Source organism: Erpetoichthys calabaricus, chromosome 10 (assembly GCF_900747795.2).
Source record: "Erpetoichthys calabaricus chromosome 10, fErpCal1.3, whole genome shotgun sequence".
NCBI classification, from domain to species: Eukaryota; Metazoa; Chordata; class Cladistia; order Polypteriformes; family Polypteridae; genus Erpetoichthys; species Erpetoichthys calabaricus.
Genome location: NC_041403.2, coordinates 69,686,474 through 69,705,710, shown reverse-complemented (window position 1 = coordinate 69,705,710; position 19,237 = coordinate 69,686,474). Strand labels below are relative to the sequence as shown.

Here is a 19,237-nt window from a genome sequence, read left to right as displayed (position 1 = left end):
ATTCAATCTCATTCAGAAGTCACATTTCACAAAATTGGTTCCAATTCTGTAGGTAAGATTTAAGCATGATTCTGGAGATTTGTAGGTATTTGTCTAAGACTGGCTCCATTGTCTATTGCTGTAAATTCATTCAATGAATTCTAAGCAATGAAAGGGAATTTATTCAGTTCAGAACCTCTCAGGTTTCAGTGTTACAGTTAAAATGCTCTGGTGATCCACTTTGTCTGTTGTAGTGGTTTGGGAGTCTGTCCAGCAGCATTAGCCACAAGACAGGAATTTTCTCCACATGACTCTAAACCAATGTAATGCACAGAGTTAGCAGTCAGTCTAATCTTCACAGCTTTTTGATGTGAACGAAACCAAGAGTAACCCTGGTGAGACATGTGGAGAATGTGAAAAATCCACAGAGATGGTAATTTGAACACAATATACCAGAGCTCAAAAGCATTTCTGGACACTCTAAAGGTAGACTTCTTGTTTATTCTGAATTCAAAGTCTTTGTGTTTATGATGCTAGGTGTCAAAATGGATCTAACATATTATATTAAATCAACATGAATTTTAAAATGCCTCTTACTAAATATTAGTTCTTAATGTTTTTCTAATCACCATTTCACACCAACCCTAGTGTTAAGCTGTAAGGGTTGACCTGGTAAGTCTTTGTACGTGGTGCAGAATAGAGATTGACCACAACTTTCATATATAGTGCTAAAAGTTACCTGTGCCTTTATCCATGTCATCTCCTGGTGCTGTCCATGCCAGAATAACAGTATTATTTAATAATTCTGCTGACAAATCAGTAATTTGGCAAGGAGGAAAAACATCTTGGTTGGCAGGAGGTACCACTTTCACCATGAATGTTCCTCCAGATTTAGTTCTGACAAAATCTTCAACAGGAAAGTCCTCATCATCAACAACAACTGGTTTTGGTGGGTTCAGGTGTACAGTACCTAAATATAAAATCACACAGCTGAGCATTATAGAGATTACAGAGAGTGACCATAACGTTCGATCACTTCTGATGAGCCACTTGGTGATGTGTAGCCACATCATTAAAAGACAACATTACCCAATCACAATATTGTATTACAATTTATGCAAGAATACCCTACAAAATCATTTAAATTTAAACTTGTCACACGTTTGGTTACCATATTTTATCTAGTAAATATGGATCTTAATGGCCATGATTGAGATTAAGAAAGACATACCATGCATTAAACATTAAAAATATAAAAAATTATGAGTTGTAATTATTTAATCTTAATTTAGTTAATTCTGATTATAACACAGAGTATCAGTGATAAACAATAGCTTGATTACAAAAAAATGTTAATTTTTCTAACACAATGTGAAAAATAAGCTATTTGAAAGCTTATAGAAGTGCATGATTAATATTCCCTTTGCTTCATCTTACTGATTATGCACCAATATCAGACAGCATGTTAAGTTTTAAAACTTAATTAACATTTACTTGCTATATAATTGCATAAAACTGAATTTTAAATATATCATTCCATGCTGTACAACTGGGATGATATGAACATTAATATCAATACTCTTACCATTTTCCAGATATCCTTGAACATACATAGCACCTGAGGTGTGTCCAGCTGCAGCCTTAGTTTCAGTATGAAGCTTTGAGACTTGGACTTTGAAGTTGTACCTGCCAGTCCCATCATAGTCAGTCATAAAAGAAGAGTAAATGCCATCATCTTTGACCAAATCAGCAGCTGAAAATAACACCAATTAAAAAGGATACTCAAATGATAAATATAGCTGAGCGTGAAAATAACTTATCCATTGAATTGTTACTAGCTACCATACATTGTGATGTCAAATAACAAAATTATGTTCTAAAGATTACAATTTATAAACAAAGCATAAGACCACATGAGGCATCTGGCAATCACACACTATAATAGTCAAATCTGGTGACTGAGCTACATTAATTTGGGTTTTACAAAAAGTGGGTGAGAGTTAAATGAGGGTGGGGGGTTATTGGGTACTGAGACAGAGAAATCTTCTTAATCTCTTATGGCCCATATTCATATTATTCTTGCATGGGTTTTACTTCATTTTCATGTCTTCTGTTCGTTATATCTGTATGGTTTCAATACATAAATGCCTTGAAGTGTTTATCCAGTGCTGAGGCAGGGTGTGTCGTTTATCCTATTGACGTGCAGGAATATTCCTTAATGCTAAACCGCTAAAGCCTCACACACTGGGTATCCATATCAATGGTTAATTTTTTTTTCTCCTTCATCAGGGTAACCCATACTCTACTCTTTTGTATTATGGTTTTGTTAGGACTCTGCCGGTAGCTTCTTTGATATTTATTTATTTGATTATGTTTTGAGTATTCATTTGTAATTTACAGTATGTTATGCTGGACATATTTTTGTAGTCTTTTGTTTTTGTGTTTTACTGTTTCTTTGTAAGTATTGCCTTGATTATTAATTATTTTTCATAATTCTGTTGTTCTGAGTGTATATTTATTAATCCTTTGTTTTATGTGCCTTGTCCTATATATATTGTACTCCAGGGGGGTAATATTTAATATTGCGGCTGAGGGACTGTCCTCAATCTTCTATGGCGGACGGCCGGGGTCCACTTTATATTCAGGGGGAGCATCCCTGGAGGGTGCAATACCTCACCCTGGACGCTAGATGGCCGCCCCCCTGGGTTGGAGCGCTGCCTCGATTTCCCGCAGGGCTCCAGGAGAATTGGAGTTGGGTGCAGCCCTGTTGGGTCCTGCAGGCACCGCCAGGGGGTGCTGTAACTGGGACTCCTGAGCACGTATGGGCAGCGTATTCGTCACACCCGGAAGTGCAGCCGGAACTCGGCGATCAAGCACCTGGAGCACTTCCTATAAAAGGAGCCAGCAACCACCACTCAGCGGCAAGAGTCAGGAGGAGGAGGATGAAGCTTGACGGGAGGAGTGGTGATGCCATAAGGGAGTGTTTTGTGTGGGTGAATTGTGGTTGTTGGGATTATGTTGTGCCTGTGGGGTTCACGGGGAAGACATGCCCCACAGGTGAAGAAAAATAAATATTTGGTTTATTTTACACGTGCCTTAGTGTGAATCTGTGTCGGGTTGGGCACCTATATAGCGCCTTTTCACACTTCATAAAGGCTTTAGAGGCCTCAGTACTTTGCTGATGCAATCCTTAACATTCAGTTGTGTTTGTCAACTTCCCTTCATTGTTGATTCTTTGTTGGATTTGAATTTTGTATTTATCAACTTGGCATTGTTCTATTTTGGCTGCATCTTTTAAATTTGTTTTTGCAATTGTTTTGCTTTTGAATCTTTTACATACACTTAATTATTAAGAATCAATGTTTTAGTATTTTGGAATCAGCAGTTTTCTGTGTTTCCCTCTCCATTTTCTTATTTGAGAAAATATAGGACTGGTCTTTTTTGGTGTGTGCAGGCTGCAAAGATAACCTTCTTGAGTTTAGAGGCCAGACTTACTTTGTACTTTTTAGGTCAGTGATATGGTGTGTCACAGGGAATATGTGAGAGGATTTTAGTTTAGTTTTGATTAATTTATTGATTTCTTTTAACTCTTTCCTGGTGTTTTAACTGGAGTTGGCATTCATGTGCACCAGTTGAATTAATTAATTGCCATTTAATATATGTAACTTTGTGGCAAGTTGGGACATCATCAGAACTGCTGAGGAAACTTTTGTATAGCAGGGACAGTGCTTGTGGACATGCCATTGAGAACAGTGTGGGTTGAATCTGCTATGGATTTGAAAAAGCAGAGGAGACAAAGAGGAACGGTTGAAAGGGGAGACTCAGGCAGGATGGTTTCTGTGCAGGTATTGACTAAAGTGGCAGAGAGAGAAGGAAAGATGTTGTGCATTGTAGTGACAGTGAGATGGGAGCAGAGCTAGAGGGGAGTTTTTCATGGCTTCAGGAAGGGTTTGACAGGTCAACTGTACTATGCAGTCTAGGGATTATTATGGGTTTTGTAGGATGGATTTTCCTTGGTAATGACAAAGATGGTAACTTTTGCGAAGTTGATCTTGATTGGGATTTTTAAATACAGTATTTATTTATTATTCACTTGGCTGCAGTCATGGGGCATCACAGGGTCTCATTGGAATTCCGGGGCCTAGTTTTTGAGTTAAAGCCTTTTTTGAGTTTTGTGGGATCTTAGCTACCACACTTCTTAATTAAATCAGAGTTAAACCTGTGGCCTCTGCTGACCTGTGCTGCTCTGACTCTCATACAGTGCATGCCAAGTGAAAATGGTTATCCTACCAGTCTAAATAAACATAAGTCCTTGATGTACGATAATGTATTTTTATATGCTGTACAATTTGAATCCTACAACACCTGGGCTAGTTGTGGCTCTTATTTAGGACACTTCTAAGTTGAACAATCATGTTGGGCTTAAGACTGAGCCAGGAATCCCAATGAGACAAAAATCATAGAGAATCCAATCAACAAATGGAATCCTTTATACAGTATTATATATTGTGAGCTTCACAAAGTTTTTAAATTCTAGCATTTAAAGAACAGTAATTAAAATATACTTTACCTGCTCCATTATCTTTCAGAATGACTGGAATAATTTTAGTATTGGCTGTTTCAATAATTGCAGTAACATTAGCGTGGCGGACAGGCATGAAGTTTTTGAAGACTTCTACATAAATAACAACGGTGTAAGGTGGTTCATTTGTTTGTTGTAGATTTGTTTTCACAATAACCGGTTCAGATTGTGCACCAGATGGCTGCGATGTTATGCTAATCGTCATGGACTGAGGTTGATGAGCAGTATTTTCGATGCGGTATGACCATTTGCCAGTCTGAGGAAAAAAATACAGGCTTTATTTTAGACAATAAAATACAGAGCATTTATTATTCACATCTGAAACACAATTTTAATATGCAGAGAGATCATTGTGACTGCCACTTCATCAAAAAATAAGTTCACTTTTGCTGGGTGATAAAGGAATGTAACTGATGAGTTTGTCTACAAATGCAAGCAAGTAAACTTTCATATAAAATACTGGACCTGTAACAGATAGATATTTAATATTCCTTCTTCCTACAATCATGACATAACACTAATTCCCATTGTTATATAAAGTACTCAGCAGCCATACATGAGTGAAAGTAGAGGTATCTTTCTAGAAAATGACTCATGCGATCTCATGCTTTGTCCTTTCCCCACATTAAAATTGATGCTGGCTGTGCACTTTGTATACTGACAGCTGCTACTGACTGCACTTGGCACACTTTGTGAAGATGTACATCGTGATTTATAAATAAGAGCAGAACATAACTATTAAAGAGCAATTATTCACAATAAAACATTAATACCCTTTCACACGGTGACTATAAAGCAAACCTGGCAAGTCTGACATCAAATTTTGGAAAGTTGCTGATTGAAATAGTAAAAATGCCATTACCTAATTGGAGAAAGAACACATTCGAATTCCAGGGAAAGAGAGAATATGACTTTGGTAATGTGACTCATTAAGCCATTAATTGGCAATGGAAGAAATGTCACTGCTAACAATATTTTCACATTACTTTGCATGGCTGCTTACCTAAAAGACAAGCCTGCTTTAAAGTGAATGGTACACAAAATGAGATGGCAGCTTCCATCTCACTGTGAAAGGCAACACAAGAGATGGTCAGGCAGACAGCCACTGATAATGTGCAGTGGTAATGGCAGTACAAACACAACAAAACAAAATCGAATAAAGTGCCACCACAGTTAGTACAGGAGCCGCTTACAGACAACCAAGCTGAGTACCAAATGCTGATGTGGACAGTATTATAAACAGTCTATCTCACTAGATTATAAACTCTGTGAAATTTGCAGATACAGATGTAAGTTTCATGTAGTGTATGTTTCCAGCTAAGTGAATAGTATTGTTTGCTTTACGTGATTAAATACTGAAACAGTTTTATGCTAGAGCACAACTTTGGAATGCTGTTCATGTGTTAGCCTCCCTTCAAGTCCATTTTGGTTTCTCACACCTGGTTGACTGAAGCATTGCACGGTGGAAAAGCTGTACATGTTACAAAAACAAAACTGTAATTGTGTCACCATAAAGATGACAAGAATCATTTCTGAAAGCTGATCCAGACTGTTTTGTAAAAGCAAAAATGTCACTTGTAATATATTCAGTAATGGATGTTTCTAGCAAAATATATTTTATTAAAAGTAGTCATCTGCGGTGGGCTGGCGCCCTGCCCAGGATTTGTTCCCTGCCTTGCGCCCTGTGTTGGCTGGGATTGGCTCCAGCAGACCCCCGTGACCCTGTGTTAGGATATAGTGGGCTGGATAATGGATGGATGGATGGAATAGTAGTCATTTGAGTTTGAAAATGAAGTGAAAGTAGGCAGAAAAATTTATATTCAAGTACAATACTGAAATATTTCTACTTTGCTACAATACAACACTACTTATTCAAGATTGCAAACTTGAATCTCTATAAGCAAACAGTACTGTTAGGAATGAAAAGAGACACATCTGACGCATAACGTAGGATCACACAATCTCATTTTTTGTCTGTGACATGATACTCTAATTGCAGCAGATCCAACAGTGGGTGCACAACAACAGTAGTGTCCATTTTTATGTAAAACACAATAATTATATAATTTAATGTGGGGTTTACTCAGAAGCGCTTAGACTTATTTTTCACTCTGTGCTTTAAAACGTGTTTGTTTTCCAGCTACTTTCAAAAGGAGCTAAAATATTGTTTTTGAACTTGTTAAATGTTTAAATATTAATGTCAATTAAATTAAATTAAGTTGAAGAACTGCATGGAATACAAAATTTTAATTATGTTATTGTAATAGTCTTGGCTTACATGATTAGAGTGTCTATCTAGTGACCAATTGTCTTTGTGGATTCTTCACTGACTATTGTATAAAGTTATTCCTGAGCTTCAATTTGCTAAATTAATTATCTAAAATTAATGGAAATGGATGTCATTTACAAACTTATTGAAAAGATTAAATGTTTGTCATTGTTCATCAAGTTCTTTTTTCTATTCAAACTTGAAAGAAAAACATTTCCTGTGAATAAAAATAAACTGGATATTTGATTGTCAGTTTAGTTAAGTCATTTGCAAACGAGGACATCTCAGTAATAAGAAAATCACTGGGTGTCACTGGACCCTGAGAGAACATGATGAAGCGATTTGATGAATGACTACAGTGGTAAGTGTAGAAGAATGGAAAAGAATTACTGGAAGGAAAAATCACTTTCACGCATATTGAAAACTACAATTTGCAAAAGATGTTCACTATTCTCAACTAGAAATTTCCCTGGATTAATTCATTATAAGAATTTTAACTACTTTGAGAAATTTACTCTAATTTTAAAAAAATTACTTGTGCAGAAATTAAATTAAGTTAATACAATACTAACTTTATTTTACCTTAAAACTATCTAATAGGGTCTTGATATAATGCATGTAACTTAGTATGTTACTTTGAAATAATATCTTGTCAGTTTTTTGCTTTTTTTTAAAAATTTTATTAATTTTATTGTAATCATTCATACAAATCGATCAATTTTTTACAAAAAATAGGATTGAAAAACAAGTCGACCCCCACCCCTGAGAGAGAGAGCATGGCCAACGGGGTAAAACTTAAGGCTTGTAAACATACCTAATTTGATGAGTTTAATAGACCAGTAGAGATGAATGGGAGAAGAAAAAGAAATGCGGAGATAATTGCTTCCTCTGTGCTTTAAGAGCTTACTCTAAAATTGTATTGATTATATTCTGCCAGGTTTTAAAAAAATTCTGTACAGATCCTTTAACTGAATACTGTGGAAGCTCTAGATACGAGTTTAATTCGTTCCAGCACTGAGCTTGTATAGTGAATTTCTTGTATCTAGAACAAAACTTCCCCATTGAAAATAATGGAAATCCAGTTAATCCGTTCCGCACCCCCAAAAATATGAACATAAACAAATAACACTGATAAAAAATATATACTGTAGTTTACCTTTAATTAAAGTTTACCTTTAATAAATAACACTGGTAAATAAAATGGGTTACTGTGGGGAAGGAGAGTCCCCCTCTGATTCAGGAAGGCTCTCTCTTCTTGGGACTTTTACCCCACTGGAAGCAGGTTCTGGGTCAGAATCGCTTGACTTTCTTTTAGTTGCAGGTTGCTTTACCAAAAACTTATCTAATGACACTTGCTTCTGTCTTCTTTTTAAGATGCCCCTAAAATGCGACACTACATTGTCATTACACAAGTTCATGGTGCGCCCACACACTGCTTTATTAGGGTGATTTTCTTCAAAGAAAGTTTTTACTTCTTCCCACTTTGCTAACACTTCTTTAATCTTACTGGAAGAGAGGGTCTCATCCCCTGCTCCCTCCTCCCCTAACGAAAGCTCTTCTACCACCTCTTGCTGCTGCTCCTTGTGAAGTTCCTTAAGTTCATCCGTCGTAAGTTCTTCACTATGCTCCTCCACTAACTCATCCAGATCAGCACCATCCACATCCAGACCCATACTTTTCCCCAGAGATACAATTTCTTCGACTAGCTGCAGTGTTTTGTCCACAGGTTGAGGATCGAAACCAAAGTCAGGAACACTCTGAGGCCACAGTTTTTTCCATGCCGAATTCAGGGTCCTCACTGAGACTTCTTCCCAGGCCTTATCAATAAGGTTTAAACAATTTAAGATGTTGAAGTGATCCTTCCAAAATTCTCTGAGGGTCAGGCTTGTATTTTCAGTCACTTCAAAACACCTTTGAAAAAGGCCTTCGTGTACAGCTTTTTAAAGTTGGAAATTACTTGCTGGTCCATGGGCTGGAGAAGTGGAGTGGTGTTGGGAGGAAGAAACTTGACTTTGATGAACTGAAATTCCTCCAGCAAATCATCTTCAAGCCCTGGAGGATGTGCAGTAGCATTATCCAGGATGAGCAAAACCTTGAGTGGCAACTTTTTTTCTTGAAGATATTTCTTCACTGAGGGGCCAAAAACTTCATTGACCCACTCAATGAAAAATTGCCGTGTTACCCAGGCTTTGCTGTTGGCCCGCCACATCACATTCAGTTGTTTTTTCTGCACCTTCCCCCTCTTGAAAACTCGTGGATTTTCTGAGTGGTAGACGAGCAACGGCTTGATTTTACAGTCTCCACTTGCGTTGGCGCAGAACAAGAGGGTAAGCCTATCTTTCATTGGCTTGTGGCCAGGCAAAGATTTCTCCTCTTGCGTGATGTAGGTCCTCTTAGGCATTTTCTTCCAAAAAAGACCTGTTTCATCACAATTAAACACTTGCTGGGGAATAAACCCCTCACTAGTAATAAATTGTTGGAACTCTTGCCCAAATTTATCAGCAGCAGCTGTATCAGAGCTGGCAGCCTCCCCATGTCGCACAACACTGTGAATACCGGTTCTCTTTTTAAATTTTGCAAACCATCTATGGCTTGCCTTAAATGCCTCCTCATCTTCAGCCGACGTACCTGGTGTTTTTCGGAGAAGGTCCAAGTACAGCGTCTTAGCCTTAGCGCAAGTGATAGCTTCCGACACCGAATCGCCTTTTAACTGCTTCTCGTTAATCCATACCAACAACAGCTTCTCAACATCTTCTAGGAGTTTTGGACGGTGCTTGGAAGTCACGGTAACTCCTTTGGCCACATTAAGTTTCTTAATTTGTTCCTTCTTCTTCAGAATAGTGCAGATCGTCGATGTCGAACGGCCGTAAGTCTTCGCCAGTTCTGTCACTCTTACACCACGCTCATGTTTATCTATGATTTCTTTCTTAATTTCAACGGCCACGGCTTCCTTTTTTTTCTTTGAGGCAACAATCTTCTTGAGAGGCATCGTGGAATAATTATTTTCACGTTAAATGTGGGCAGCGTCAGCTTGGATTAATTATTTTCACGTTAAATGCGGGCAGCGTCAGCTTGGAATAATTATTTTCACATTAAATGCGGGCAGCGTCAGCTTGGAATAATTATTTTCACATTAAATGTGGGCAGCGTCAGCTTGGAATAGTTATTTTCACATTAAATACGGGCGGCATCAGCTTGGAATAATTATTTTCACATTAAATGCGGGCAGCGCCAGCTTGGGTGAATCCCCGAGTCGAGGCGAATCGGGAAACGCGTCACGCATACCCACAGCCTGGCTCGTGGCTCGTTACGTGAACCAATGCTCGTATTTAGATCCAAATTTTTCGCTCATACTTTCCTCTTATCTTGAATTTCTCGTATACAGAGGTGATCGTATCTCGAGGTTCCACTGTATTTGATTTTTTCCAATTTTTTCCAATTTCAGATAGTATAAAACATCTGTTTCCCACTGACTTAAAAGAGGAGAGTTAGGATTCTTCCAGTTTAGCAAAATAAGTCTATGTGCCAAAAGTGTTGTGAATGCAATCACAGTTTGTTTGTCCTTCTCCACTTTAAACCCATCTGGAGGAATACCAAACACAGCTGTTAATGGGTTAGGAGGGATTGTGACACCAAGGCTGTCTGAAAGGCACTTAAAAATTTTGTTCTAAAATGATGTTAATTTGGTGCAGGCCCAAAACATGTGACCCAGTGAGGCTGGAACTTGATTGCAGCGTTCGCAGGTTGGATCTTGCCCTGGAAACATTTTGGACAGATAGGAAACATTTTTAGATAGATAGATAGATAGATAGATAGATAGATAGATAGATAGATAGATAGATAGATAGATAGATAGATAGATAGATAGATAGATAGATAGATAGATAGATAGATACTTGATTAATCCCAATGGGAAATTCACAAATTCACAGGCGAGACAGATGTGCTCGATATATAACTTTGAGTTGAATAATTGTATGCTTTGCACATATGGAGCTCGAGTGAATTCTCTGCATTGCTACTTTCCGCTCCTTTTCTGATATATTGATTAAGAGATCTTTTTCCCATTGTCCTCTTGGATCTTTGAAAGGGAGGGACTGTAAAATAATTTTATATATTGCAGAGGTGGTGTCTAAGTCCTTGAAATTGAGCAATATTTTTTCCAGCATGTACAAGGGTGCAAGATGAGGAAAACCGGGCAGGTTCTGTTTAACAAAGTTCCTAATTTGAAGATAGTGAAAGAAAAGTGTAGCTGGAAAGTTAAATTTGGAATGTAATTGTTCGTAGGATGCAAAGATGTTGTCTATATAAATGTCTCTGGAGCATTTTAATCCCAAAATTTTTTCCAGATATTAAAAACTGCATATGTTTACAAGGGTTGAAAGAGGTGGTTCTCTTGCAGAGGTGCCTCAGATAAAAGATTCTCCATCTTAAAATGCTTTCTACATTGGTTCCATATTCTGAGTGAGTGAAGCACAATTGGGTTATTAGTATATTGCCGATAACTTGCATTTATTGGGGCACAAAGCAGGGAATATAGAGAAGTACTGCAGGATTTTACTTCTATTGCAGACCAGGCCTGTGTATGTTCATCTATTTGTGTCCAGGTTTTTATAGCTTGTATGTTTGCTGCCCAGTAATAAAACTGAAAGTTAGGTAGAGCCATGCCACCTTCTGCCTTAGGTCTTTGTAGGGTCGCTCTTTGGATACGTGGATGGTTTGAGTTTCAAATAAATGAGGTTATTGTTGAATCTAATTGCTTAAAAAATGATTTATTGATGTATATTGGAATGTTTTGAAATGAAAAAAGAAGCTTAGGAAGAAAATTCATCTTAACAACATTAATTCTTCCAGCTAGAGTGAGATGAAGGGTTGACCATCTATGCAAGTCTTGCTTAATTTTTAAAACAGGCATCGAAGATTGGAGGATAAGTGTCGACCCTTGATAAATCCAGTTTGATCTTGTGATATTACCAAAGACAGCTATGATTTTTGAGAGTATCTTAAGATCATTATTCAGAAGTGAAATTGGTCTGTATGATGCACATTGTAATAAGTCCTTATTTTGTTTAGGAAAGACGGTGATTAATGCTTGGCGAAAAGTTTGAGGTAGAATTTGATTGTCTCTAGCTTCTGTAAATGTTTCTAATAGGAGGGGAGCTAGCTGAGCGGAGAATTTCTTATAAAATTCTGCAGGGTAGCCACCAGGGCCTGCTGCTTTCCCGCCTTGAAGTGACTTTATAGCATCTAATAATTCTGATAGCGCCAGAGGTTTATCCATTTCCTCCGCACTAAAAGTATCTATTTGTGGTAACTGTAATGTATCCAGAAATGCATTAGATTGTGTGTTGTCTTCTTTAAACTCAGTAGAATATAAGGATTTATAGTAGTCTCTAAATGTGTGCATTATATTTTTATGGTCAATGATTTCATCTCCGTTCGTGTTGGTGATTACTGGGATTGCATTGCGAACTTCTTGCTTGTGGACTTGTTGAGCTAAAAGCTTATTAGCTTTCTCTCCATGTTCATAGTAATGATGTCTGGATTTATAAATTAGTTGTTCAGTTTCTTTAATTGTCAAGAGGTTGAATTCTGAACACAGACCCTGCCTTTTCCTATGTAGAGCCTCTTTTGGTTGCCTGGCATGTTCTTCATCTATTCTAGTAATTTCCCTTTTTAGTTCTGATACTTTCTTGGTTTCTAATAATTCTGTCTTGTTAGTTTGATAGAAAAAATGACAACTAATTAATTATGGGCTTTCTGTGCTTATTTAGTATGCAACAAAGTGGTAAAGAAGGAATGACACATGTTGAGAAATGTTCATTTACATATAAATTTGCTTCTTTGTCAAAATTAGAACTTGTGATCACATTTTTATTTATTTTCTCTCAATAAAAATGTGATTATTCAACCCATTAAATTTGGGTAGTTGGCTAATACCTAAATTGTCTCAAAATCTCCTTCAAAGGGTTTTTGAAAGCTAATGCATTTTTTGCTTTAACTGCATGACTGAATGATCTGTTCAACGCTTCCTCAGCCTTTGTGTGAAAAAGTACTTCCTCTTGGTTTCTGTCTTAATTACTCTGCCTCTTAACTACTTCAGTAGCTCTTGTTTTCACCCTTCTACTGTCTGAGGCCACTTTATCCAGGTATAGGGTCACAGCTTACTCAAGGATTCAGGCAACATCAGGTGCAAGGCAAAAATCAACCCTGAATGGGGTGCCAGTCCTTCACAGGGCACACTGTTGCATAGATATCTACCGGCTCATACAGGAGTACTTTATAGTCACCGTGAAATCTAAATTGCATTGTAAAGACTTTGAAATATGGGTCTAGAATGTCCACAGGAAAACCTATACAAACTTCAGTCGATTTTAAACTTCACAGAATGTTTCAACTGTCATTTGAACCCAGGGTCTTGGACAGTTGTCTCTAACTGTTTTACCATATTGCATAAAATAAACACAATCATGCCATTAATATCAATATTGAATACAGTTTTTAAGTACCTTTGCTTTTCCGGGGATGATCAATGTGCCAACTGTTGCTTTCTCTTCTAATTTGAAATCTTTGGTTAAATATTTGTTTCCATCAGGATCGCTAATGGAAATGTCTGGTTTGACATTAGTCTGCCAGGTCACTAAGAAGTTTGTGTTAAATCCAACTCCACTGTCAATATAAGTGTCTCCAACTAAACTGCCCCCTGGTTTCTGTGTACCTCCAGTGCTTTCCAACTGATAAAAAAGTAAGATAATCATTATAACATTGAAATATTAGATTCTCCATTGCCACTTTCACTTATCAGGACAATACAAGTATAAATAATGTATGTATCTCAACAATTGATCTTTCAGAAAGGTGAAATACCTACTTATTAACATCATATCTCTGATCCTCCTCACATTTCCCCCAGGGTATTAATATTATGGCTGAAGTATTTCAGAAAATGAAAACAAAAGTGGGGAGAGTTCAGTCAAATTTACACGCAGGACATCTGATTGATTGATTTCTGTAACTGTAACATTTCCTTCTCTTTCAATCTCCCTTATGAACATTTTCACATTAGGTATAATACTTTGGAGGAACATCCAAATTACTCTTTGTTGTACAGAACAATAATCCATTACCCTTAATTAAACTTTAATTTTCTTATACAGTGTACTTCCTTATCTAGTGTCCTCATATTAACCAGTTTCTGGTGACTTTAAGTGTTTGTGAAGTGTGACTTCATCTTGCACATGCCATTGCATATTGGTGTTGTTTCTTCTGTTTATAACGGATGCCTGAATATGGCTCCTGTAATGGAGGCTCACGTAAATAATGATTCATAGATTTTTCTCTTATTCCACGTGAAGTCTGAAAATCATGAGGACTGATTTAGAACATCTACAGTATGTTAGGCAGAATGCCCAATGGGGGCTGGGTGGTCTTTTAGCCTTGGAACCCCTACAGATTTTGTTTTTTTCTCCAGCCAAACTGGAGTTTTTTGGGGTTTTTTTTCTGTCCTCCTGGTTATCCGACCTTACCTTTTCCTTTGTTACATACTGTATGATATTATTTCCTAATCTTGTTTATGTTTTATATATTAACTTCCTTTTTATTTAATCTTATAAAGCACTTTGAGCTGCATTGTTTGTATGAAAATGTTCTATATAAATAAATGTTTTTGTTGTTGTTAAACTCACATTTATTGCTTGTTTTAACCCTGGCAAGCCTTTAAGGACCAGTGCCCCATCACAAATGGAAACTGCGCACATCCACAACAACTAGTGAAGGCACACACTTTGAAGACACAAAGCAGCAATGGCAAGTAAAGTCATTAAGCAAAAAATGTTCTTGTCATTTTTAAAACTGATGACAAACACTATTGTGTATTTGTGCATTTGTTGTCTCCATTTTTAAGGTGGTGTATTTCCATTTTTTACTGCACATGTTCTTGGTTATTGAAATTAGAATATGTGACTTCATTTACCAACAGAAAAACAATGCTAGAAGAGTTTTACTTGCTTTCAACTGATACCATATTTTCCTGTACATTGCTTAAAGTTTAAAGATATTTGCCCACCAATAAAGATATTTTTATATATTACTTACCCCATGTAGTTTGTAGCAATGGCTGAGAAAAATTTGTAATGTCATGTTTAATGGCAGAGCTTGAGAGGAAATCTTTTATAATATGATGGCTCCTAATGGTGACCAGTACTGTACAATGACAAATTATGTAAAAATGTCCATGGAAAACAGGAAAATGTTCTCATGTTACTTGTCCTGCTTAATCCACATATCCATTATTTAGTCGTATGCTCAAAGTGAGGGAAATGCATCCACTTTTTGCTCAAATATTACTAATAGTTTACTTTGTAAACAAGAAAATGTATTCCTATAATTCTGTGTTTTTTGCTTTGAAAACAGGTCTCTTGACCAATGGATCATGGAGACAGGCATGATAATTGTTTGTTTTTTTCTATGGACAATTTCCACATAGTTTGCCATTGTGCAGCGCAGGTCACAATTAGGATCCATCATATCATAAACCTTTTTCTCTTACTCTGCTTGAAAATATGACATTCAAACTTTTTCTTGGGCACCACTACAAATTACATGGTGTAACTAAAAAATAAAAATATCATGTTTTATGTGGGGTATTCCTTTAAGAAATGTCACATCAGGAAAGTGTTTTTAAAAATATGTATTGAATTTCAAAGTATAATATCTCATTGAATACAGAACAAAACTCTGAAATATGGGCGGAATATCTAAAAAGTTGATATTATACATTAATACAACTCATTTTGTTCCACTCAAGTAAGAAGATATGTCTCTGGCAAGCTGCTGTAATTTTTCTAGCACATACAGCTTTCAGCAAAGATAATGTCTTTTACATAGTCTTTTATTACAAATCTAGAGGTTTTAGATCAACATATTCTTGAAATTGTTCCAAATTGTAATAAACACCTGACCAAAGACCCTAAACACTAGATAAATGTTGGAACACATATGTATGTAATTCAACATCTAAATAATACAAAACTTTTAAATACATTTTTAATATTTAAAGTTAACCAAAACTGTAAATGTTTACTACAGTTAAAACGGTTTCTTTTAAGGTTTACTGATTTAATAAATCCTGTATAATTACATCTAATCTGACAATAACAAAGGTAGACATAACATCATCCAACAATTATGGGTAAAATATGCATAAATAGAGTGTAACATTAAGGTACAGAAGAAAATGGAAAAATAAATTATATTATGAGAAAAATATTGTAAAACATGATGTAAAGCTAATAAAAAGGTATGGAGAAAAATAAAATATTCTACACTCCAGCTGTCATTTAAAGACAGCAAGTAATTACTGCTCATACCTGTATCTGTTCTTCTGATAATTCCATGAAAGCTTCCAGTAATCCATTTGAATTAAAATTATCAGAGGCATAATACTTCTTTCCATCTAAAATCATTTGGCAGAAGAAGGAAAAGTTTAGTTTTGATGTCCAAAAAAACCATTCAGTAGCATTTTAGTAACACTGATTCATCTAAGAAATGGACTAAGCTAAAGCTGTGATCTGATGGAGAAAAATGACACTTAGTTTTACAAATAACTATGCTTTCAAGAGAGAGAATGTTTTGCTAACATATTAGGGACTTCTGTTCAATAAATGCATTTGAATTTTTACACATTGCAAATCCAAGTGAATACCGACCCCATCTTCATTTATACGATTAAAAAAAATCTCCAGCATAAAATGTACTTCAAGCATAAAATATAAAAGCATACCTGTCATTTCTGAAAGCATTTCAAGTTCTTTCGCTGCACTTGGACCCAATGCAATTGTGTGAACTTTAGTTCCACTTGTCCTTACCACCTCAAAGCAGTTGCTTATTCCTGAATCTTCACCATCTGTTAACAGAACAATTTCATCTCCTTCAGTGCTTGCATCATCATTACGTAGTACCTAAAAATGATTAAATGCAGCGTTCAAACACTTAAGAACTTCAACACTTGTAAGAAACAGTACCTACAAAATTAACTTCAGAGAAAATACAGCCAACTATTTTTATATAATAGACATTTAATTAAGTAAGCAGATGTCAGTTCAGATTTCTGTTAGCAAAAATAGAAGTGCAGTACCTTCTGTCAAGCATAAACATCTGGGGCCTCATGAGTAATGGCATGTGTCGAATTCACACTAAAACATGGCATACGGACAAAAGCAGAAATGTCCGTACGCACAAAAAAATCCAGATGCATAAATCTGTGCGTTCGCCAACTTCCATATTCTTCCACTCCATAAATCCCGGTCAGCGTGAAAGTAACGCACGTGCACGCACCTGCTGTCCTGCCCCAACTACTCCCAGAATTACACCTCTTTGAATATGCAAATCAATATAAACAGCCCCTTAAGCTCAGCATTCTGTGAAAAGGCAATGGCAAAAGCACAGGGGAAAATAGAAGACTTTCAGCGAATACCAAATGGAGGCAAAGAAAAACATACAATTTGTTGGTTTAAACAGTGGTATAAACAACAAAAGGAAGTTGATCGAGTGACAGAGTGTCGGAGAAACTCAAAAGCTCAAGTTCACAAAGTCGCACAGTGCCCCGAAATAAAAAAGAAGTTGTCAGATATCAAAGTCGCCGTGAAAAGGTTAGTCGTAGCCCACCATCTGAGTGACATATGGAAGCTTATTAGGGTACAGAGAAAAGAAAACAAAATAGGGACACAGTTTGAAAAAAGCTTGAAATGTCAACTTTAATCTTGAAATTTCCACTTTAATCACATAGTTTATTTTGTCATTAAAGTAGAACATCATAAACTTCATCTTAAAATCGTTTAAATGACTAGTTTCTCAAATCCTATCGTAACTAAAGTAGCACATTAAATGCTTTGTTTTCTATGTGTTCTTCTGCTCTATGTGTGTGAATCACTACGTGCTTCTTAAACAGGCGCTCTCTTCATCCGACAGGACACAGAATACATTACATTCATGATATTACACTTTTCTGAATAATTTAAATACTGAGATGTATACTTGATATCATTTCAGTGTTCATATCATATCAATTAAAGCATGTATTAAACATGGGAACACGGCGGCGCATGCCTCCCGCAAGATGCTTGCTGCGCCGTGCGCGACATTCCATGAACTAATTTATTGCAGTAGTACTTTCTCTTTCAAACGTATTAACCCCCAATTCCTGTCCTTCCTTTTCTTTCTCCAATTACCCAATCGCCACACAATCAGCTCTGTAACAGACGTTAAGCCATCTGTAAGCTTAGAACTCTGATTCTTCAAAACTTTTAAGGAACATTGAAATATCTTTGTAGTACATGTTTAATTATTCTATCCATTTATCCTTCCAGTGTCGCGCCAGTCCCAGCAAGAATACAGCACAAGGCAGGAACAATCCATGAACGGGCACAAGCTCCTTGCTAGTGCTGCAATACCGTGTCCTCAAATGTTTAATTATTAACAATATAGATTGCTTAAATGATGTTAACATTTTATCTGTATAATATAATAAACAGATTTTTCTGCATTTCATCTTAAAAATGATATCGTCATCATATATAAATGTGCACTTTATAAAGTGGCTTAGGTTGTACAATATTATGACTGTATTGTAAGTTTACAGTGAGGTAATTGTACTTATAAGTACAAACAGTTCTACAAGGAGCATTTGATGGACTGATTGAATGCATTTATAGTTCTTGGGATGAAACTGTTTCTGAACCACGAGGTCCGTATAGGAAAGGCTCTGAAGCGTTTGTCGTATGAGAGCAGCTCAATAGACAGTGCGCATGGTTGAGGCAGTGTGTGCTTGATGCTGTATACCGATAATTCTCTCTGCTGTAGAGCAGTGATTCCACACTCAGATACAGTGATATAAATACTCTGAGTGGGGCAGTGAGAGTAATATGGAAAATGATGATCCGCTGTGGCAACCCCTAACGGGAGCAGCTGAAAGAAGAAGAAGAAGGTGCAGTGAGAGTAACAACGCTAAAGCAATTATGGTGTTTAGAATAGTTAGACCATTCTGTGCACCATTATATTATTACAGGTTGATTAAAATTAAGTGCCATAAATTTTTAAACAATATGCAGTTAGTTTCAGTTTATTTGATAAAGCCCAAGTCATGGATGTGAATCTATAAATGAAAGGGAAACCACACAGGAACAGTAGTACTGCGTTGATGCTGGATGCCACCAATTTGCAAAACCGAGCAGAAACTTTGGTTCGCAAAGGGGGGTGGGATGCTGGCATGAGAATGTGTATGGCTTTATGGCAAATTTAGCTTTTATACATCGTGATGTGAACATGGAAACATGCGTACACAACATTTTTGTGCTTACATGCAACATTTTTGTGCCTCATGTTTATACATGAGACCCCTGGATATCAAC

General features: G+C 36.6%; 1 protein-coding gene across 18 annotated transcripts in view; it reads right to left on the bottom strand.

The window, feature by feature from the left end:
* The window catches only part of LOC114659130 (calcium-activated chloride channel regulator 1-like), a 257,992-nt gene that overhangs the window by 136,638 nt on the left and 102,117 nt on the right, over positions 1-19,237 (bottom strand). For 9 of the 18 annotated variants that reach the window (XM_051933064.1, XM_051933063.1, XM_051933065.1 and 6 more), the window contains 6 exons: positions 16,612-16,789; positions 16,199-16,284; positions 13,340-13,564; positions 4,550-4,817; positions 1,565-1,732; positions 719-949 (listed from right to left, as the gene is read on the bottom strand). The exons of 2 other annotated variants lie outside the window; for them this stretch is intronic. In XM_051933064.1, the coding sequence (XP_051789024.1) occupies positions 719-949; positions 1,565-1,732; positions 4,550-4,817; positions 13,340-13,564; positions 16,199-16,284; positions 16,612-16,789 (1,156 nt within the window). The remainder of the gene's footprint in view (positions 1-718; positions 950-1,564; positions 1,733-4,549; positions 4,818-13,339; positions 13,565-16,198; positions 16,285-16,611; positions 16,790-19,237) is intronic. 7 more of the 18 variants (XR_007936127.1, XR_007936126.1, XM_051933054.1 and 4 more) reach the window with 5 other exon arrangements.